The 21,947-nt window shown below is 45.9% G+C and overlaps 2 protein-coding genes across 9 annotated transcripts in view; both read right to left on the bottom strand.

Annotated features, from left to right (window-relative positions):
- Positions 1 to 7,719, bottom strand: part of nup214 (nucleoporin 214) — a 42,304-nt gene extending 34,585 nt beyond the window's left edge. For both annotated transcript variants that reach the window (XM_029252794.1, XM_029252795.1), the window contains exons 1-13: positions 7,541 to 7,719; positions 6,842 to 7,037; positions 5,610 to 5,761; positions 5,050 to 5,248; positions 4,654 to 4,724; positions 4,502 to 4,565; positions 4,138 to 4,241; positions 3,340 to 3,446; positions 3,170 to 3,236; positions 2,348 to 2,474; positions 1,882 to 2,040; positions 1,129 to 1,561; positions 498 to 637 (exon numbers count right to left, since the gene is read on the bottom strand). In XM_029252794.1, the coding sequence (XP_029108627.1) occupies positions 498 to 637; positions 1,129 to 1,561; positions 1,882 to 2,040; positions 2,348 to 2,474; positions 3,170 to 3,236; positions 3,340 to 3,446; positions 4,138 to 4,241; positions 4,502 to 4,565; positions 4,654 to 4,724; positions 5,050 to 5,248; positions 5,610 to 5,761; positions 6,842 to 7,037; positions 7,541 to 7,582 (1,861 nt within the window). In that variant the 5' untranslated portion in view covers positions 7,583 to 7,719. The remainder of the gene's footprint in view (positions 1 to 497; positions 638 to 1,128; positions 1,562 to 1,881; positions 2,041 to 2,347; positions 2,475 to 3,169; positions 3,237 to 3,339; positions 3,447 to 4,137; positions 4,242 to 4,501; positions 4,566 to 4,653; positions 4,725 to 5,049; positions 5,249 to 5,609; positions 5,762 to 6,841; positions 7,038 to 7,540) is intronic.
- Positions 7,720 to 10,523: 2,804 nt separating this feature from the next.
- Positions 10,524 to 21,947, bottom strand: part of LOC108927183 (nucleus accumbens-associated protein 2-like) — a 30,961-nt gene continuing 19,537 nt past the window's right edge. For all 7 annotated transcript variants that reach the window (XM_029252711.1, XM_029252713.1, XM_029252712.1 and 4 more), the window contains 6 exons: positions 21,188 to 21,337; positions 19,365 to 20,281; positions 17,808 to 17,975; positions 17,428 to 17,533; positions 16,847 to 16,944; positions 10,524 to 15,649 (listed from right to left, as the gene is read on the bottom strand). In XM_029252711.1, coding sequence (XP_029108544.1) covers positions 15,087 to 15,649; positions 16,847 to 16,944; positions 17,428 to 17,533; positions 17,808 to 17,975; positions 19,365 to 20,226 — 1,797 coding nt within the window. In that variant the 5' untranslated portion in view covers positions 20,227 to 20,281; positions 21,188 to 21,337 and the 3' untranslated portion in view covers positions 10,524 to 15,086. The remainder of the gene's footprint in view (positions 15,650 to 16,846; positions 16,945 to 17,427; positions 17,534 to 17,807; positions 17,976 to 19,364; positions 20,282 to 21,187; positions 21,338 to 21,947) is intronic.

Raw genomic sequence — 21,947 nt, 5'->3', positions numbered from 1 at the left:
TGTCTCTAGCAGTGTAAGTCACCTTGGTGAATAAGGTGTGTGGGCTAGTAACACTATGTAGTATCAACTGTAAGTCACTTTGGAGAAAACCATATGCTAAGTGAATAAATGTAAATGCTAACTCCTGTGCTACATAATGATTCTGTTTATATAACCATGATCATATACAGTTATCACCGCCATCACTGCCACCATATACATGATCATAGACCATCATCATTCTCCTGTGTGATCATCAATACTCCTAATTATGATTTTACACAAGCACAGATCACAATGTGCAAACAGTTTGTGGGATGCACAGATTCCCACAGATATGGATATTCCCATATATCCATCGCAGAGCACTTTGTTGGGTATCACACAGCATGAACATGTGTAACGATAAGGTTCATGACCTCAGTACCTATCCAAGAGGTTAAGCTTCAACTGAAATATATCTGTGTACACTTTTAAAAAAATATATATTATAGTGTATGCAGTTATTTTAAACCCACCTGGAGCAGCTGTGGCCTTGCTGGAACTTGGCAGAGGGACGGAATGGTTATTGGGCGCAGAGAAGGCTGGCTTTGGGGTGGAGGTGAACAAGTCACGAGGGCCAGGGGCGGTCGGAGCTGGAGTGTCAACTGCCAGAAACCTGAGGGCACAAATTACTAGACTTAGTAAAACGTTCAAGAAAGAACACTGCCAAAACACTTTCAGACCTCTTCTCTCTTGATCAATTGTACTCCATAAATTTTCCCTAAATTTAAAAAAAAAAAAAAAAAAAAAAAATTATTTACACACATACAAATATGCTAAACCAAACTGATTGCACTGCCTGAGTCACATGTCTATGTTCACCTCTTCAATGCAGTTTTCTTTACTCTGAGTTGTATATCACTTTGGGGAAAAGTACCTGCTAATTTTCTTTTTTTAAATCCTCTAACTGCAGTTTGTAACTTTAAGCTTAATTCCAATGATAATGAGAACAGGAGAGAAAGATATGGGGGGGGGGGGACCATTCAACTTCAGGGCCACTTCAGAAACCAGCAACTTTCAGGTGACAAAACATCTGCCCTCAACCAATATCCCTGCTGCTGTGCTGGATGGCAGTATGACCAGCAAGTGCTGACTGTATTCTCTTACCGGTCATTGAGGTTGACCTTCACTGCTGGGGTGGCGGGCTCTACGGGGGTCTTGAAGGAGGTGATGGGGGAGGCAGTGGAAGGGCGTTGAGCACTGGAGGGAGGGGCACCACTAGTCTCAACAGGGGGTTTAATAGAGGTGGCGCTGAAGGAGAAGGCTGGGGCAGCAGGCAGGTCCATCTTTATGGTCTGTGCTGCAGATAAGAACCCAGTGGAAACTGTGGACTGGACCGCTGCAGCCGCAGGGGTGGTGCTGGAGAACATAGAAGGGGCTGCAGACAGAGATGAAGGCAGGGAGAAGGAGAAGCCAGAGGGGGTGGCAGCTGGAGCCAGCTGGCCAACAGCAGACGTGGGCAGGGTGGAGGCAAAGGTGGGGGCAACAGTTGCTGCCGGGGCTGCGGTTGCGCACAGAGCAGGAGCCATGGAAGCAGACCCTGTAGTGCAGAGTCAAGCATAATGTTAGAATCCATTAACCATTTTTCATTAGTGTTTCTTTAACTTTTCTTCCTTAATGCATTTAATAAAAATGCTCTTAAAAACATACCTACATTTTAATTGACTTTTTATTGTGAATGTCTAAGGGTACCTTTCTGCTATAAAATTAGTTTAGCAAAATTTGTTTTGCGATAAGATAAAATATACTTTCTGGTTATTTACAAAAGAATAATAAACAACATTTTGAACAGTGTAACAACCCCAAAGTAGCTACCTGGAGGGGTATAACAGTGGGTTTGTTACAAGCCAGTGAACTGACCAGGAGCAGGTATTCTCTCCCCCTCCAGCGCAAGGCTGACAGGTGCTGTGGACAGCTGCTTGACCCCAGGGTTCTGGTTCAGGAGAGAGAAGGGGCACAGCACCCCATCTGTGGAGAGCAGCATCAGTGTGGGAGCCGGAGGCAACACACACTCATCACCTAAAGGCAGAATGAGAACACAAACATGGGGGCCAGAAGGTGACAGGACTCTGCAGTGCCCTTCTCTCAAACATGGTGCACTGCTCCTTTAGGGAAAACATTATAAACTGGCAAAGCTAAAATAAAAGCAGCTGCTTTGGACAAACCTGTAAAGAACAAATATTCAGGCAGCTGTATTTGCACCCTTGCATGTGTCATCTATCAGAGACGATCTTGGCATAGCGAGTCAGCTAATGCATTTCAGGATGGTTACTAGTTTAAAACTCAATGCAGAAAGACAAGTCATGTTCGCCAGAGTGACACCCACTGATGCGGATTTCCTCCTGGCTCGTGTAGTCAATAGCAACTCCTACAGGAAGGGTGTCATCATTGTTCATTGTCACTGGCAATTCAGCTCTGCTGGCATCCTCCAGCAACCACAGCTCCCAGCTGGTCTACACATACAAAAAAAAAAAAAAAAAAAAATAAAATATCACATTCCAATTGATCACAAATTTGAAATAATCAGTCACAGGAGCATTAAACTGGCTCCTTGTGTTACAAGTGGGTGGGGTATGAATTTAAGGTAAACATTCCCTTGTTTATTTTTCAATTGAATATTCTTCACTAATCCGCATATTTTTTCTGCTGTGGATCAAATGTGATCCGTTCACAAACCAAGGTGACACAAAGCAGTGAAGAGCTCCCAAACAGAACAGCGGTGTAATGTAAAACAACCTTAATTCAACTCCCTTCCAGTTTTTATAGCCTGTGCCAGCTGTTTCTGAATGTCACATTGTACTTATGGAATAAATCAGTCAACAATTTGCATAGAAGAATATTAGTTTGGGGAAACAAAATGTTACTTTATTTTCAATTTTAATGCAGATCAAACTTCTAAAATATTACACAAGAAAATAAAGCAGCTATCTGTATTCATAAAAATTGGATTTTGACTTGGTGGTAAAAGTGATCATGGAAATACCCTTCCAGTTTGAACTGGATCCAGCATACAGAGATGCTATATCCTGTATGTGTTTGCCAAAGTTCATTTCTCACAATTTCAGATCACTTTTAAGAAGGAAATCAAGGGCACTTGTTTGGGCAGTGGCATCCCAAGGCAAACAGAGCCACAATGACTTGCTGCTACCTTGTCCTCCTGTTTTGCGATGATGCTGACTTCAATAGAAGCTGCCGATGCAGCCAACACCAGGTCCCTGAGAGAAAGGAGTAAAAATTAGGCAATGCAGCTCTGTATGACAGCCATTAAAAAAAATGGAACAAGTGGAGAAAGAAGTATCCATCTTAGTCCCATCTCACCAGTCTTCTATGTGGCTGAGGAAGTAGTGGTGCTGTCTCTCCGTGCAGGTGCCGTACACCAGGTCACTGAAGTTCAGGTACCGCTCCCCTTTTTTATCGTCCTTTTTCTGGGACGGGACAAGAGAGAGGTGACAAGAGAATGGACACACCATGTCAGACAGAAACCTCTCACGTGAACTGAACTCACACAGTCAGTCCAGCTCTGCGCCAGGGATTCAAGAGGATATCCAACACTGAAGAACTATTACAGCATATTATAGCCAACCGAGCCACGCAAATTTGCCAGGACTGATGGCCACACCCAGTGGAGATCCATTACGACTAAACAACCATGAAGAGGGCAAAGGGTTTTGGAAGAATGTTCATGCTCCTTTGTGGTAGGAATGTGATTTCTGGTTACATATAAAATCTTTTTTGAGGTCTCCTTATAAGACCTTCTCCACCTTTCCATGTGAGCCATTTTCATCTCTTTAGTTATCCAACAGGGCAGATTTGTTCAGTTTATTTGGTTATGGGCCATAAGAAAATTCCCAGCCCATCATTTTAACATGCTTAGTCCCCGAATGAAATAAACCCCAGTGTGGCATGTGGCTTCTTCTGGAATTACATGCTACTTCTAAAGTACTGCAAGTACCAAAACAAAAAAAAGAAACAAAATGCAACAGCTTCTAGGCTGCAAGAAAAGTTTGAGCATAAGGCTACCAAACTTTCTCATGTTCGTACATTATCAACCAGCTTTACTTCAGGTTAAGAAGCTGAAGACATGAGTATGGGGGAGAGGTGGAAAAAAAAACTCACAGGGAGTGAGACCACGACAAGGTCAGGGGGAGTCTCTGGGGAGCCATCAGCTGCAGCGTAGACCACAGCAAAAACATATGTGCTGAGCCAAAGCACATCTAGCACTGTATGGAGGAGACAGAGACAGTGAGACCAACACTAGTATAACAAGCAACGTTTCACTGACACACACACTTTTATCAAATAAATGTAATGGCTTATTTCCTTTAATGCAACAGTAAGTTCTACTCAGCTTATGTGCTTAATGATTTCAGCGGTCCAGTGGCAGTTCTACAAATTGCAAGCCCCCCCCCCCCTCCACAAAATTGCCCATCCTTGATTTACAGACCAATGCTACCTCAGATATACAGACTTCTAAGTGTACCTTTGACTGGATTGTCGGAGGTGTAGAAATGGGGGCAGGGGATCACCTTCTTCTCCTGGAGTGCCTGTTCAAGGACAAGAACTGATCTCAGAGGGGCAGACAAACACTCCCCTGTTCTAGGCAAATGTTTCAACACATTTACATGGACGTACGGGTGTGTACTGGATGACTGTGGCATTCTGTTTTCCTGCAGCGACCTGCTTCCCTTTCGGACTCCAGCACACTGTATCCAAAATAAGAACACACTTTGTATCAATGTGGGGATTAGTAACAAAACACTGAAAATGCTTTACTACTTTTCATCCAAAAAAAAAAAATCACAGCTAGGCAAACCTACTGTGACATTAAAAAAATACAGCTCATACTACAGCAGTTCTGGTTAATTTCAAATTATTTTGCTTCTTGGAGGCCACTTTTAATGGAACTGAACTTGAACCAGATACCCAACCATTAAATTGACTTCTGCAGGTAACGCAAATGAAGGGATTGGGGCCTGAATCAACATTATTCTAGTCAACACCCACACAGGGAGGGACCACAGAACCCACCACAAGTGATGCCCACAGAGGCGGGAAGCTGCGCTTGCACAGTGACACTGTCTGTGACCTCCAGGACCATCATGCTGCCATCCGACAGACAGACCGCCAACACTGACGTCTGAGCTGGATTCCACTTCAGGTCCTGAACCAAGGTCCCTGGGTCCACAGCTGGCCTCAGGGAGCCAAACGGCAGCTTTTCAGGCCTGGCCTGAGCACGAGAAAGGTGATGAATGACTGCAGGACATCACAAGTCAGTAGCAGAGAATAATGCATTGGGAGGCACAAAGACACAGCGGGTAGTGCTGCAGCCTCACAGCTCCTTGGCTATGGAATCAGATCTGAGCTTCAATCAAGCTCTGTCTAAAATATACTTCAATAAAATTTAAGTCTGCAGAGGGCTGCTATTTTTTTTTTAGTTAGCGTTGACACTGCCCAGGTCAAAAGTGACAGCTTACTGATAAGTTTACAACTTAGAAATATTTAAGCAATCACTTTGAGAGAGAACACAATTTCTGGCCAAATCTACTTCTTAGATGAGGCAGAAAATGACCGTTCAAGTGAGAACCTACCTTGTTAAGGAAGGTGCGAACGTCAAAGAAGGTGAGCAAGAGGCCACCCTCCTCAGACACCCCGCAGACAGACAAGGTGAGCTCATCGCTGCTCAGGGCCAGGTGGTGCAGGGGACACTCCACTGTGACCTCCAAGGCTTTCACACCCTCCACTGGATTGAAAGAGGAGGAGGAAAACAAGCGACAGTAACTTAAGGATGGGGTTTCACTGATGATGTGCTCAACCATACAGTCTGCTTGACAAGTTCTCTGACAAAGAATTGCCAATCAGTGATCAAAACATTGTGATTAAATCTACATTCTGCACATCTAAGTGACTCTGCTTTTCTGACACTCCCACCAAAGCAACTTACAACTTTACAGCTTTTAACAGACAGTTTTTCATGGACAATTTAGTCAAATTATTCACTTGATGCCTTTGATCATGACACCTGGATATTTTTCACTGTCTCAACTCAGGGTCAGTGCCTTGGTCTAAAGTACTGAACTATAAGCAAGATTTAAAACCAGAACCCTTTGACTGCAAAGTGACATCTCAAACTAGTACACCATCAACTGGTTCTAAGTACCTTGCTCAAAGTTACCACAGCAGATCCTCTCAAGTCCATGTTGGTACAACACCAGCTGTTGCTGCATTGTAACAAAACCTACATAATACAGACCTTGATTTGTTGCACCAACTCCATCATTCTGAAGGCAATTACACATAATACATGTGTACCCAAAATCTCCCTCAATATGAATGTTGTTCTTTATTAAAATAACTATAGTAGCTGCAAGCAAATGTAGTACATGTAGTACCTACAGGGTTGGCTCTTGCTTGACACTCTCTTCTAAATAACCCCTCAGAACTGCTGAATACCTCACAACATTGAAGTATCTCAAAAGTCACCACTTTTGGATGCATGACTCTCCAGCGAACTTCAGAAATGAGTCCAACACCATTTGTTACTTTTATCCATCAATTTGCTATTTGAAAGTCACCTTTACAAGAAGCTGCGTGACTGACGTGTCCTGGAAAAAGTGACATTACACAAAACTGTGCTTCCAGAGTCGCGTCTGTATCTAAAACTCTTTGCCCCTTGTCGATGCACTTTTCCTAACTGTGACTTTAGAGAAAAGTGTCTCCCATATGGACAAATGTAAATTAAGTCAGGAAATCTGTAACTTTTTCAAAATGTGTGCAAATCAGCAGCCACGGCACGCAAGAGAGCCCTACAGAGCGGCCCTACCTATTTCGTTCGGATTGCCTTCCGCTTTGTTTGCCAGCAGGACGTCTTTCGTGTGGAACATCTTCAGCGTGCGTTCCTGCCCCGCAAACGTCAGTCCGAACTTGTTGGAGACGGCTAACAGGCTGCATCTCTCTCTCGGGAGGTCGTCTGGGGCATCAAAGACGCGGATCTTCTTCATCTGTCGAAACTGAAAGTCCTGCACAGAGAGAAAATGGGAAATGTATGAACGTACACATAGATACAGACTTGTGTGGTGATACAAACAAAACAACTTTGGAGAGCCCAAGACCTCCTGTGGTTAACCTGTCCTGTACAGATCATTAAGAGCCAGCAGGTGAAGTACTGGTTAAAAACAAACTTGCAAGCTGTTGGTAGTAGTGGTGGTTGTGGGTTGAGTCCCTCTTTCTTTCACTCTGTATTTTTTTTAACCTTCCTCCATGAGTCAACTAAATTTAACAAAAAATGTAATGAGGTGTGTGTACCATAATAATTTGTAAGCCCAGAAACTGCAGCTAACAAATCAACTAGGAATCCGCAATATATTTCATGGCATAAGTTTTGTAAGTTAGTATAAGTTAACACACATCAATCATTACCACCGCCGCCGGAAAAACCCGCGCGCGCACCAGACCAGTCAGTGCAGTAGCGCAGCCGCCGCCGCCACAAACAACCAGGTTTTACTCCTGGCGCGGGATTTACCTTCATGTCCCTTTCGGGAATGGGGTCCGGGTCGTCACTCATCTTAAACTACGGTATTCTGCGTGTCCTTAAGATCGACGAAGACTTTCTTCACCACAAAACTGACTGAGGAAAACTCACACTTAACAGGACTGCACAATGCTCAACACTACTCGAGAAATGTCACGGCACAGGAACAACTTTCGTGAGCAGGAAGTGACGTAATCTTGCGTCTGCGAAATGCCTGATAATCGATTTCCGAGCGTCATGATACGCAGTAGTGGCGTAGTTCGATTTTAGCTGTCCTAACAGGAATAAACCCACGTGATTGTCAAAGAAAAAGTTTGGGAACCCTTTGAATAATATGGATTTATGCATGAATGCCTGGTGAATGTGATCTTACCGTCTTATAATCATGAATTGAGGGAATATTTTTTTTAAAAAAACCACATTTTACACTGCCATATCTTCACTGAAGAAAATGGTTCGAATAAAATATCCCTGGTGGGAAAAAAAGTATTTCTTCCCTATTTAGTAATTAGTGGAACCTACTTTCCTGCCAATTTAGTCAACAAAATACTCTCTATAGCTGCTGATCAGACCTTTGCAGCAGTTTGAATGTACTCTGGTCCATTCCCCTATGTACAACTTTCAGTTCATGTATGTTTTTGTGACGTCTTAGTTGAACAGCCTGTTTCAGATCATGCTGCACCATTTCAGTGGGATTGAGGTTAAGACTCTGACTTGGCCATTCCAAAATACAGAAGTTCTTTTGTCCGATCCATTCTGTTATTGATTGATTCCTGTGTTTTGGATAATTGTCATGTTGGCTTACCCTATCTTATTTTGAGTTTTAGATTATGCACAGATTCCCTCACATTCTGCTGTTCAATTTTGCTTTCAAGTTTCCTCAGTTACTGCAAGCCACCCAAGACGCGGAGGCAACAAAGGAGCCCCAAAACATTATGCTCCCTCCACCAGGCTTCACAGCTGAGATAAGATTTTTGTGCTGTTTTGCAGCGTTTTGTTTTCTTCAAACGTAGTTAAACCATAAGGCGCCGACTAGTCTTCTCCATGCATCTTGGTCTTGAGCGAGCCAGTTGACTTCATTCCAGGACTTGCCAATTGCTTGCATCTCCTTATCAATAGTTCTCCATGTGCCCAGGGGGTCTGCCTCTGTTTCTCTTTCCTGGTGGTGTCTGTCTGAGGGCATATATGTGGATGCCTGGTCTTGCTCATCCGTAGCATGTGTCCCAACCACCTCCATCGTCTCTTTTTCACTTTGTCCACGATGTTGTTGACACCTGCGAGTCTGCTCACTTCTCTGTTGTTGACATGTATTCTGAGGATGCGTCAAAGACACCTTCTCTCAAGGCTCAAAGCCAGCTCTCTAACTTTTTGTTGGTCCTCCAAGTTTCTGTGGCATGAAGTAGAACTCATTGGACATTTGACCTGTAGATCTTCATCTTGGTTCTGGTCTGCAAAACCAACAATTTCCAGACATTCTGCAATCTGCCAAAGGCTTGTGTTGCTAGGCCAATTCTGGTGGACACCTTTTTCTCGATATTGTTGTTGGTGGAGATGTAGCTACCCAGATATTTGAAGTCTTTCACCTCCTCCAGCTCTACATCGTGTAGAGCTGTCTTCTTAGTACTTGCTGTTTTTACCTTCCTCACCTTGGTCTTGTGGGGGATGAATCTTGAGCCCTGCACTTCTTGCTGCTGGGTCAACTTGATCTATCTTCTCTTGAATGTCTTTCTGGGAATGTGAAAGAAGGGCAACGTCATCCGCAAAGTTACAATTTTCCAGTTGGGCTTTCAATCCCCATACAAGTCCTCTTGTTCTGTCTTTGGTGGTTTTCCACATTACCGAGTCGATGACCACAAGGAAGAGGATAGGCGAGATTACACAGCCCTGTTTCTAGTCAGACACTTCACTTTAAATCATTTACTTAGCTGCCCTTCATGACATATGCAGCACTGTTATCAGCATACATGTCTCTGAGGATGTTGATGACTTTTGCAGGGAATCCATCTTCAAACGTGACGCTATGTATATTTACCAAAAAAGTCTAATCTCGCCACAAAACATTGTTCCAGTAGTGGTGTGAAATGTTCGGGTGGTCTTCAGCAAACTTGTGACAGAGAGCAATGTCATTTTTGAGAGAGCAGTAATTTCCTCTGTGGTAATTTACAGTAGACTTATAAACACGCATGTTACTAAGTGGAAAAAGATGCCTACCTACAATATTGAAGATAATTAACTTGTATTATTAAGCTTCGATTAATTTTGGAAGATGCGTTGATAGAACAGTTTTAACAGAGTTATTTTTTAAGCACATTTTTTCAATGAAGTCATCTGTGGCATACGGAATTGTGTCATTGCCAGATGCGAAAGTTGAAAAGTGCAGTGCAATCCAAATTTGCATATAGACTTACATACAGGGAAATCTGCCAAAATCACACAAAGGCAATGTAATACTTGGCAAATTCATTCCCTTCACTACAGGCATCATTTATGCAAAAATATATTAATCTGTTACACATAAAGGAGACAATTTAGAACAGCCTGTCCTGCAACTTAATTTGAATTGTATCAGATGTCATGTATGCTCAACATAAAAAAAAAAGAAAAAAAAAAAGCAACTTAATGAAAGAAGGCTTGGTCTGACTAATGCCAGGAAAGCAGTATTAAACTCAGCATTCCATTGTGGGGTTTCATTTTTCCCTTGCCATTGAATGGTTTCGAATGCTGACAGGGATATGCTTCCATTGTGGTACAGCTATATACAGCTACGAAAGATAGGTAGCGCTCCAAGATAATATAGAGGACAGAGTTTTGACATCAGCTAACATATTAAAATTGCAGCACCATCATTTTACAAAAATTTAAGATAAAGTCTTGCACCCAACCCCCCCCCAAAAAAAAAGAAATGCAGAAAAATGTAAAAAATGACAATAAGACAAATACTGAAATAAGTTTTATTAGAGAGCAGACTGATCAGTATTGCATCTGGGAGAAAGAAAAAGTTATTGGTTCTCAAAACTACACAATGTCACTCATAACTGAATCAGAGGCAGTTTTGTTTTACATGTGTCTAACTAGTGAGTTACTAAAATAGAGAGAAGCAGCCAAAATACGGGAGAAAAGGATAATTTTGTGTAACATCGACAGTGGCATTTTGCTTTTTTGCTTGTGTAAAAAGGTGAGCCAGGTTTTGCGAAGAGCTCATGCCCCATAGCCTAAATAAAAATACCGCAACTCCCTCCTTGGGTTTTTTCCGACTGCAGCTCTGCGGTGCTGGACACGGCCGTCTCCAGTCCTCCTGGGAGACACAGCTCTCAGGCTCCTGCTCACCATCCATTTCAACTTAAATGACAGACCACGTTGGAATTATGTGCAAGAAGCTTCTTCCAGTACGTTATAAGCCAACTGGTCTTTCCTTAGCTCAGTCAGCTGCCGGTTGAATGGATCTGAGGGGGAGGAAAAAAAAAAAACTAAACGCTCGGGGAGATCCAGGAAACACTAGAATTGACTGGCACAGGCTGACGATCACAAAGCCACACAGGCCCTCGATCACAAAGGGCGGTTGCTAAGCATCGTTAAAGCAACTGCAGGAGAGGATTTATGGGCCCCATGTCTCCAGCGTGTCACAGACTTCCTGTAATGCATATGGGCTCTTGTTCCCGATTGTCAACGCTCTTAGCACATGGCTTTGAAGGTTGCTCGCCAGAATTCTTTCACCTCCTCCTTATTTACAGTTCTAAAGTGCTGGCATTATCACTAAGAATAGAGACAAACAAGCATCCGGAATCCATGCTGAGTTTGGTACTCACTCACACATTACAGTAGTCTTCCAGATACCCCGACAACCAGACTACTATCAACCTTCCAGATCCTTCCAGTGGGTTCTGCCTCCTCCTAACCTATTGCCTGTATGTCATGTTAATAGACTGCCACTGATACTATACTAGGATGTTGTGCTTGATTATATGAATTTCACTTTCAAGAACATCAACTTGGCTGCAGGCAAAGGTCAAGACCTTTCTTTATTCCATCAGTGCCATAGTAGGATCATGAAGTTTCAACATGACCCTCATCTTCTCTCACACACACACACACACACACACAAAGGCATCCAGTATCAAATACTACCAATCCCAGCAGGCTGAATTTTCACAACCAGGATGAATGACAATGGAGATTTGGTGATGTTGGGTATTTAGTTGGCTAACAACTCAGTCAGTGAAGCATTCCATTATGTGGAACGTTCAATTTATGCTACCCCGCGGGTTAACCTTGGATGATACCGATACATTTACTGTCTCCGGCACAGTGTTGGTTTAAGACGCACATCGAAATTTTTCACAAGGCATCAATGCACACTTTGTTAGGTTCCCTCTAAGGATGTATTCCTTTATGCTATGGAAGATATTGTATTTCTGCTGTTATCTACAAACCCTGTGGCCTCATACCAAAATGAATATGTACATATCTGGAAAGCTTGCAGAAGGGAAATCTAACGGGGACTACACAGCAGCCACTCGGGTTCAAATCTAACATTCTCTGAGTTTCTATTCCTCAGCTTCTAGTGCAACGTTGCAACACTTCAACCCCTCTAACCCGTCTTCGGAAAGAAAACTGGTCAACCTAAAGAGGGAAAAAAAAGAAAGAAAGAAAAAAAAAAACACTTTCTTGGCTTCTGTTTTCCACAAGAGAAAATAGAAGCTGAAATTAAAATAGAACATATTTAAGACACAAGAAAAATAACTGGGTAAGGTATATTCCATTGCATGATTAGTGTCCCCTTTCGGCCCTTGATGTCAGTTCAAACCGAATTTGAGGTGCTCTTTTCCCTTGGCAAAAAGAGCTCCAAGAGCTTGGGCCCGTGATGATTTCAGGACCTAACCCCTTGACGCAGGTCTGGCAAACTAATGAAATCACATATGGAATACATTGAGGCTAGACACAATTCTGTCTCTCCACATCCCGGTGCAGCAGAACTCTATTGGCGGAAGCAATGGAATACACCAAACCACAACAATAACAGTTTTCACCATTAATACCAGAGATCCAGCTCCTATTTTGACCTGCACAATTTTGCTCATGCAGCAAGTCACAACATTTATTTTTCTGTAGTTCATACTTTCTTTTTTATTAGGGCATGCAAAAATTTACTTAAAACTAAGGCCTGATTCTAGACCTGGTTCTTTACATACTGCCAAGGAGAATATTGTGTAAGAATTTGAACAAATCTGCAGATATCTCCTCCATAAAATGGAAAAGTTCTCCAAAAAAGCCAAAAGAACAGATAATGCGATACATACTTAGTCATGTGCATTTGAACTCTTACAGCAATTATTATTGGCATTTCAACGAGTGTCTGTTGGCTTCAGTTGACAATGACACTTCTGAAATCAGTTTCTCTTGAAATAAAGGTACGGGCAGCGATGGGATCGTGATATATGGGTCTACCGATATACACGCGCAATATCCAGGAAATTTAAGGCACTCGCACCGTCCGCCTTCAGTCGTCTCGTAAGCACCCAAACACTACCCCGAACCGGACACGTTCAATAAAGCATTCTCACACTTTGATCATTTTTCAGCTGGTATTTCCTTTGGCCTTCTAGAAACCTAAGCAAAGCCCCCATTCAGGCGATCAGTCATCTAGGACAGTTTGACGATGACTCCTCTTGCCTGAACATACTGAGCACAAACAATAAAGCCCCTTTAAAAAGGCAGGCGCGCACTACTATATTCAGGAAAATTTTCCATCCAGCGGCGGACCAACACTTAAAAAAAAAAAAAAAAAAAAAAAGAAAAAAAAAAAATCAGAAAGTGCTCAGCATTTACACTACCCAGGTAAATCTCAGCAGGGTTGATATCCTTGTTCAACCCAAAAGCACTCTAAGGATGGAAGACTCTTCAACGCCCTTCTCCAGGCTGTTACAAAAACCCTGTAGCTGCAATGGCTTAGTTTAAAAAAGGAAAGATTCTTCCATGCTTTCCAAGCACCTGGCATTCTAAGTTACACAGAAAAAGGAAAAAAAAAAAAAAAGAAATCACATCTCCTGGAATGAGCACTGCTTCAAAAACGTTCTCTGAGGGTGACTAGTGAGGGCCTACTCCATACACCCACAAGCTCATTCAAGCCACATTCTGACATCAGATTGTACTCAATCGCTAATTTTTCCTGTAAACATTTTCTAATGTCCTTAGTGCAATAAAAATCCTGCCACTCATATCAGAGAAACAGGACCTTCTATACTTCCCCCATCAGGGAAAAAAAATAAAAAATCTTCTGGAAACATTCCACAATGTTTTTTTTTTGTATGGTATGCATGTAAAATATTATGGTATGCATGTAAAATAATCCAAGTGCTTCGCATATCCTCCGGAAACCCGCTTAGAAATGTTTTTCACATATTTGCAGGATTTTTAGAAAGCTGTCCAGGCCTCACCCCAAAACATGTGATTGCATTTAAGAACATAGAATATGTTCTATAAGGTGCACTAGGACTCAGCATTGCAGCATGTATGATTTGGAAGGTACACTCAAAAACCTTATGTCCTCTAGAGTGGACAAAAACGAATGGCTGGCTCTCAGAAGGATATGCCAGTTCATATATATTTTTTTTAAGTTATATTTCAACAATAAGGGCTTTTGAATCAAATGATATACAATACGTGGGTCTTCATTACAGGCTTCCCAAACGCTTCAAGGACTTCTTAACGTAACCCACTCTCTACAAATATTCCTGTAGGGTCCTTTTCTGTAGGCCATCGCTCGGTTTGGTTTTCGCAGGGCACAAATAAGAAGCTGGCAGCCGAGTGTCGCAATGCAACCTCAACAATAAGAAACTGTTAACACCTGGAGGCGTTATCGTGGAACCGGACAGGAAACAGCATGTGAAACATTGGCAAGAGTCAAAGTCAGTCTCATCCTGGAACAGTCGTTTTAGGTTCCGCCCCAAAACCCGGTCACATGACCCACCCCAAACCTCCTCCAGTGCAAATGCAATAAGCCAGCAGGAAATTTCTGTGTTTTTCCTTTCTTTTCTGTCCAGTAACAGATCGAAAAAGCAAAACTAAATGAAAACAGAGGATGTGGGCAGCGGAGGTTTGGAGCTTCCGCCGCCCCCCCAGCACCTCACAGTTACTCGTTTTCGGAGCCAGCGGCTTCGAAGGGGGAAAAGTTTCAACGGTACATAGTCAGGCAACTGTAGCAGGTTTTTCAAAGTTTTTTTTTTTGCACATTAGTAAGTGGCATGGTTGCTTCTTGGTCTACTCATTTAGCATGTTTAGCATGCAAGCATTTGTGGCGTATGCAGCAGACAGCGACTGTTGGAGTCCTTTCTCTGGGGCGTGAGCAGAGCATTGCAAGCTGGGTTTGCTGTCTTGGTGAATCACGTGCATTGGGATCTAGATCAGAGGATATCGGGAGAGTGTATGTAAGATATTGTGTGCGTGCGTGCGTGCGTGCGTGTAACTGTACTGGGAGGTTCCCTTTCCAACTGCATCAGGTAGGGGTGAGCTGGGGGCAGCCGTGAGACAGCGAGCACACTCATTGGCCATTTATCCGAAGGGCATCCTCTTCAAACTCCTCCCCCTGCTGTTCCTTTGGCGATGGTGAGCGGCAGCCACCACCACACCCTGCTGGCTCATCCCCGGAAATCAGGGGCGAGGTTCCGGCAGGTCCCTCTGAGTTCTCCAGGAGGGTTTCCTCCCCTTCCTCCTCCAGCTCCTCCTCCCCCTGGGATCCGCCCAGCTCTGTTCCCTCCCTTTCGCCATTGGCCCCGCCCCCTGGGCTGGCTGCATCCAGCTGCAGATGAGTTCTGAGCGTCTCCTTACGGTCAGCGTAGAGGCGCTGCTCGAAGGCCAGGCCGGAGGCCGTGAGCGATTTGAAGTCGGCCTCGAAGGGCAGCTGCACGCCCGCATAAGAGCTCCCCAGACTCAGCCCCAGCCCCACTGCCGCTCCACCACGGTACACCTCCATCCCGTCAGGAAGCATAGACTTGATCTTGGGCAGCCAGCGTTTCCGCACTCTCCGCGCATTGGTGCACATGTCCGCAGCGATCACATTCATCTCGCTCTCTTTGAAGTTGGGCGCGAAGTTCTGACAGTACACTGCAGGATGCAAGAGAACAGGCGAGAGGCTGAACGGACGGTCCAGTGCATCACAATACCACTATCTCATATGCACATATCCTGCTGCAGGAAAATGTTATGTATACCGAATTTCTGGATACCGACAGACTATATCTCATACACTGCGTATCCGAAACTGAAAACCACACACACACACACACACACACACACACACATTTTCAGAACCGCTTGTCCCATACGGGGTCACGGGGAACCGGAGCCTACCCGGCAACACAGGGCGTAAGGCCGGAGGGGGAGGGGACACACCCAGGACGGGACGCCAGTCCATCGCGAGGCACCCCAAGCGGGACTCGAACCCCAGACCCACCGGAAAGCAGGACTGTGGTTCAACCCACTGCGCCACCGCACCCCCATGTAACTGAAAACCAGCTTCCCCAAATATCACCAAGCCTATATAATACTCCAATCCGTCTCTGCTATTCTGTCAGTGGATTGAGGATGCGGAAAAATAACGACAAGTCGGATTTTCGGTATTTCTTCGGACAAGCTTCCGATTCATTTCGTTATACTGATCATTTTTGTTCTGTAAATCTGTAATTGGATGTCAAAAACCAAGAGCCATTATCCCAAAATTCTGGGTAGAGAGTCCATAAAACGAGAGATGATGGTATTTTTGAGAATTGCCAAAAAACTGGAAAATACTATATTTCCATATTCAAAACTAGTTAACTGCATGAAAATGAATAACATAGTAGTATCGATAACATAAACGTTATCTCATTATGAATTCAAATTTAGTTAAAGTGTCTTAAACGCTGTGCCATGTTTTAGCACGGCACTACGATCGTTAGCAATTTTTTGCCTTGAGTTGCTGACTAATCTGTGAAATGAAACCCGAACTGCTGAAGAAACCACTTACTGTACTGCTGTCATTTTTATGATTTTTAGAAAATTTACATATATGATACACCGGCTGGTCACATGGCTGGACTTCTCCTCCCCTTCCCCCATTAGCAAAAAACAAACGTGCATGCACGCACACACACACACGTAACTCCATGCTAACACACACACACACACACACACACACACACACACACACACACACACACACACACACACACAGATTTCTCTAAGCTAAAGTGTCCCTCTTGGCAGTGAAGCACTGCAAGACAGCAGTCAAAATCATTCCCCTGAACCCCCCCCAGAACTCACGTTTGACAGCGTTGAGTACACGGCTGTCCAAGGGCTTCCGACTGGGGTCGCTGGTGGACGAGCGGATACCCGTCCCACAGCTGTTGGCCAGCGTGTTCCTGGGGATCATACCCAAACTAGTCACCAGGTGGCAGCGCAGGCCCCGCCACGTCATTTGCATGAAAAGACAGACACCCCCCCCCCCCCCCTTCGCGTCTCCAACTTCAGATGTCAGAACGAAAGTTCGTAGTGATAATCTATAATAGTTTGAATGCTTTAAACACACTATTTGTTTTTAAAAAAAATGCCATACAGCCCCCCCCCCCACTATGAGAGAATAACTTTGAAATGGGGGCAGCAGCTGGCGTAGTGGTTAGAGCTGATGTCCCGCACTTAATGACCCAGACCCACACCCCACCCCTTGATCAAGGTACTTACCCTGAACCGATACAGTAAAAAATTACCCAGCTGTGTCAATATGTAAATATCTGAAAGTGTAGCTAAGCATTTTAGGTCACTTTACGAGAAAAGCGAGCTAAATGAATGACTCCAGGTGTCTGCACGTGGTGCTCGTGACCCAGGTTGCTGAGCGGTCCGTTTACCTGTCAAAGAAGGTGGCTAGCAGGCGTCGAAGCAGCACCTTGTGTTTGATTCCTGCGCAGAGGTGGCAGTTCATCAGCTGCCCTCGAGTCATGAAGACCCCTGTACCTGGAGCATCAACAGTAAAGGAACAGAGCACTAATGTCACGCTTGTATACTGTGCCACTTACGATGGTATACCCATTTATACAGCTGGGTCATTTTTACTGTATTAATTTAAGGTAAGTACCTGGATCAAAGGTACTAGAGCAAAAGTGAGGATGCGAACCCCCGTCTTTTCATTGGAAGGGTATATCTGCGTACCGTGTGTATATGCAATGTGCCAATAATAAGGTACAGGCAGTGTGTGTTTGCATGCAGCGCGCTCTAAACCGCGTCCCACCTCCCACCAGCTCCAGCTTCTCCCCCGGGTCACCCTCGGTGTACAGCTTGGGGTGGCAGCGGTACCCGATCTGGCTGACGAGGCTGGCGGGCAGCGCCACCAGGTCGCGGCGGATCAGCACGCAGGAGCGGCTCTCCAGGGGGAGGGCCACGTCCGCCTTCTCCTGCACTGGAGAGGTAGGGAAGTGGGGAAGCGAGGTGAGGTAAGGGACGGGATGACCACCGCTGAGTCGCTTGCCCAAAGGGAATTAAAACAGAAACGGCGACAAAACAAGAACTGCCAAAACGCCCGGAAAGCAGGAACAGAGAATCATCACAGGGTTATTCACGCAATGCCTGCGTGGCTCGCGACACTCGACTTCTCACCCACAGGAGCTCCACAGAATTGAAAAACACGTCAAATGCTGCGGAACTCACAGATCTACAGGACTTGCCGTGCAGCTGGGTGTGCTGAGGCAGGAAGTAAGTGTTTTTGTGTGTGTGTGTGTGTGTGTGTGTGTGTGTGTGTGTGTGTGTCGGCAGTGCTGCAAGTCTGGCTCCCCGTTACTCTGAGCCACTGTGGTAAAAGAACGGCATGGAGAGGTAGGCTTTCACACATGGCGCCTGCTGGGGTGCTCAAGAAAGAGCACATTGCTGCGAAACGTGGGACAGACACCCACGCTATTACAAGAAGAGAGAGCGATGCCTCCTTAAGGGAAAACAAACAAGCAAACAAAACAAACAAAAAAGCTGTTACCAATAACAAGGCTTTCCAGCTAAAGGAACAGTGGTGCCACATCCTCTAAACGTATCACGACTGGAATTACACATAATTTTTTACAACATTGGCCCTTTCCAGCCTCACCCCTGCTCCTGCCAGAGGAGAACTTTGTTTCAAGCTTGTTCAATTTACCCATTCGTGCATCTGGGTAATTTTACTGGAGCAATTCGGTGTAAAACGGGGGACACGGTGGTACAACGGGTTTGGCCGGGTCCTGCTCTCTGGCAGATGTGGGTTTGAGTCCCGCTCGGGGTGCATTGTGATGGACTGGCATCCCATCCTGGGTGTGTCCCCTCCCCCTCCAGCCTTACGCCCTGTTTTGCCGGGTTAGGCTCCGGTTCGCCGCGACCCTACTTGGGGCAAGAAGCTTCAGACAGTGCGTGTGTGTGTGTGTGAATTCAGTGTAAGTACCTTGCTCAAGGGTACTAGAGTCAAACCTGCAACCTTAGGGTCCAAGGGCAGTACCTCTAACCACTATGGCACCATCAATTCATCGCAAGTGCTTTGCTCAAGGGTACTACAGAAGGAGGTGAGATTCAAACCTGTGACCTTTGAAGCCAAGGGCAGCAGTTCTCACCACTACGCCATCTGCTGCCCGTTTACGGGAAAAGTAGGAGCGCAGGTGCACAGAGGAGTCCACACAAATCCAAACTACGCATTGTTTACAGTCAGGTAAAAGAGCCATTTCTCTGCTCATTTTTTTTAACAAAACAATTAAGAGATTTTTCTTTAATGGATTCGCCTAAGCTCCGCCCATCCAAAACAAATTCAAACTCAGAAGCCTCTGGAGATACTTACTGCTGAACGGGTTGACGGCCCGGCCGTAGAGGTGGCTGTAGGCGTCCTCGGCGATGCCGTCGTACGACTCTTCCTCGAATTCCTCGTCCTCGTTCTGGTAGGAGGTGGGGCTGTCAGTGGTGGGCAGGCTGGAGTTGCCCGGGCTGGAGCGCTCCCCGGAGGTCAGCGGGTAGGGCTGCACTGCGGGGAAGGAGCCGGCGGTGGCTGCGGATGCGCTCCCCCCCGCGCCACTGTAGAAAAGCGAGCCACCCCGGGACTGGCGCATCCCCCCAGCCTCACCCCGCTTGTGCCCCCCCGGGGCCTGTAGATTGAGAGGAGGCTCGCCCCCCTCCAGCTTGACCCTGCGGGCGCTGGTGGCGGCGGAGAGGGCAGACGCGGCAGGCGACCAGCCGGGCGGACCCAGCGCGGCACCCAGCTGGTTGCTGGGGCTCTGGGGCGCCGAGCCCGGGGGCTCCTCCACGGAGGCCGTCTGGGAGTCGCAGTGCGGCGAATTGGCCTTGAACACGAGATCCATACCCCTCTCGACGATGTGCTGGATCTGCAGGTAGCCGGCCGTGTACATGACCACGAGCTGCTCGCTGGCCGCCACCGTCAGCTTTCCCGTGTAGCAGAAGCTGAGCAGCTGCTGGAAGCAAGCGGGCGCCACCGAGGACGGCAGCTCGAACTGCGCCTTGGAGCTGCCGCTGAACAGGTCGCGGAAGTAGAGGCTACTGGCGGCCAGGACGGCGCGGTGGGCCCTGAAGGCCTGGCCCTTCACCACGATGGAGACGTCGCAGTGCTGGCCCAGGAGCCGCTGCTCGTTGAGGCAGCCCAGTACAGTGCTGCCGAAGTTGGGGATCTCAACGTGCAGCAGCTGCGACATGGCTGGGGGGGCTTCAAGGCGATGGGGAAGGGGCTTCACGGCCGGGACCGCTCCGCTGCACGGGGAGGCCGCGAGGAAGGGGAGTAAGACAAGGATGAAGCCCAACAATTAAAATCCTCTCATTTCCAATGGAGCCTTTTAGTTTGGCTCAGAAAAACGACGTTAAAAGTATTCATCAATTACAATTTGTCACCTGAACCTTCTGAAAACCAGATTAAGAAAGAAAAAAAAAAAAAAAGTTTTTGGATTCATTTATAGGATTTAGAGGAAGTTGCCCAAGCCCCACCTTCAAACATGTGATAAGCACAGAATGTCCTCTGGGACTTGCAGGGCAGGATGGACAGTAGGGGAGGTCCGCTTAAGAGAAATATGTCCTCTAGAGTGGACAAAAATGAACGACTGGGTTTCAGGAGGATAATGCTGTACAGCAAGCACGTCACACACATCAAAGAATGATGGCAGCGATGGCAGCAACTTTCCGTGCAAGACAATAAGACCAGACTACTCTTCTATTCTTTCTTTCCTTGCGATCGCACGCGCTCGATAGGTCGAAAAATAATTCCAATGACCAGACGCGCAAACAAAACTGGAAACGTCGATAAGGGCTGAAATATTAAACTGACCGAGCGCCGGCTCACTTGCGCTCTTTACCGCGAGACGGAACTCGGGCGGTACGCTCCGACTACTAACAAATTCCTGCGATAGCCGCCCCGCCGAAATCGGCCCTTTTTCGTTCAGCCTTTGAACATCACCAGCTCCGTCTGCATGTTTTCCTTCCGCAAATCTGACCCCCTTTTTATCACCCACGATAACAAGTTTCGCTGTTGAGTAAGCCTGCGCAAGGCTTCCAGAGAAGACGAGAGTCAGTCAGCCCCCACCCCCCCCCCCTCCCAACCGCCCCCCACCCCACCCCCTGGCACTCCCTCCGGGACCCTGAGCCGCCCTCCCAGCGGAGCCTGACCTGTGCTGTACAGTGTTCAGAAGAGCCCAAAGCGCTGCTGCTGCATCGTGGAGCTTCCCCCGTCTGCAGTGGCAGAGGCACACGAAACAGCCCTCGGGTTCTCTTCCCCCTCGCCGCTTCTCTCCGGGCTCGATTCAACAAGTGCTGCAGCTGGAGACAGACAGAGGCAGAGAGAGAGGGGGGGAGAGAGAGAGAGAGAGAGAGAGAGAGAGAGAGAGAGAGAGTGTGTGAGTGTGTGTTTGTGTGTGACTATATCAATGATGGAAGAGGGGGGGGAGGCGGCGTGCAATCAATGCAGCATCTATACGTCGCAGCGCGAGAGGAAGGGATGGGGCGATTAAAAAAAAAAAAAACAAAAAAAAAAAAACACACACACACACACACAGAGGCTACAGTTACAGATGAGAGACAGCGGATGAGGGGTGGGGTGGGGGGAGCAGCGAGATGGAAATAAGAAGTCATCTAAGGATAGAAAGTGCCGAGAAAGAAAACTTCCTGAGAGAGGTCACAGGTAAAGTCTACCGTTTCGGATGGGACCTCCTGGACTGCATGGCGTTAACACAGTGAAATGCCAGTAAATAAATAAAATAAAATAAAAAAAAAAAGAGAAACAACTAAATTTCTTCTCACGAAAGGTTAAAGGAAACTTCTGGTAGAAAACTGAGCGCTGAACTACAGCAAGTTTTTATTATTATTATTATTATTATTATTATTATTATTAATGTAACTGACACTTTCCTCCAACAGTGTTAGGTTTGGA

This window comes from Scleropages formosus, chromosome 6 (assembly GCF_900964775.1).
Source record: "Scleropages formosus chromosome 6, fSclFor1.1, whole genome shotgun sequence".
Taxonomy (NCBI): Eukaryota; Metazoa; Chordata; class Actinopteri; order Osteoglossiformes; family Osteoglossidae; genus Scleropages; species Scleropages formosus.
Note: the sequence above shows the minus strand (reverse complement) of the source record. Positions and strands in the feature narration are given on the sequence as shown.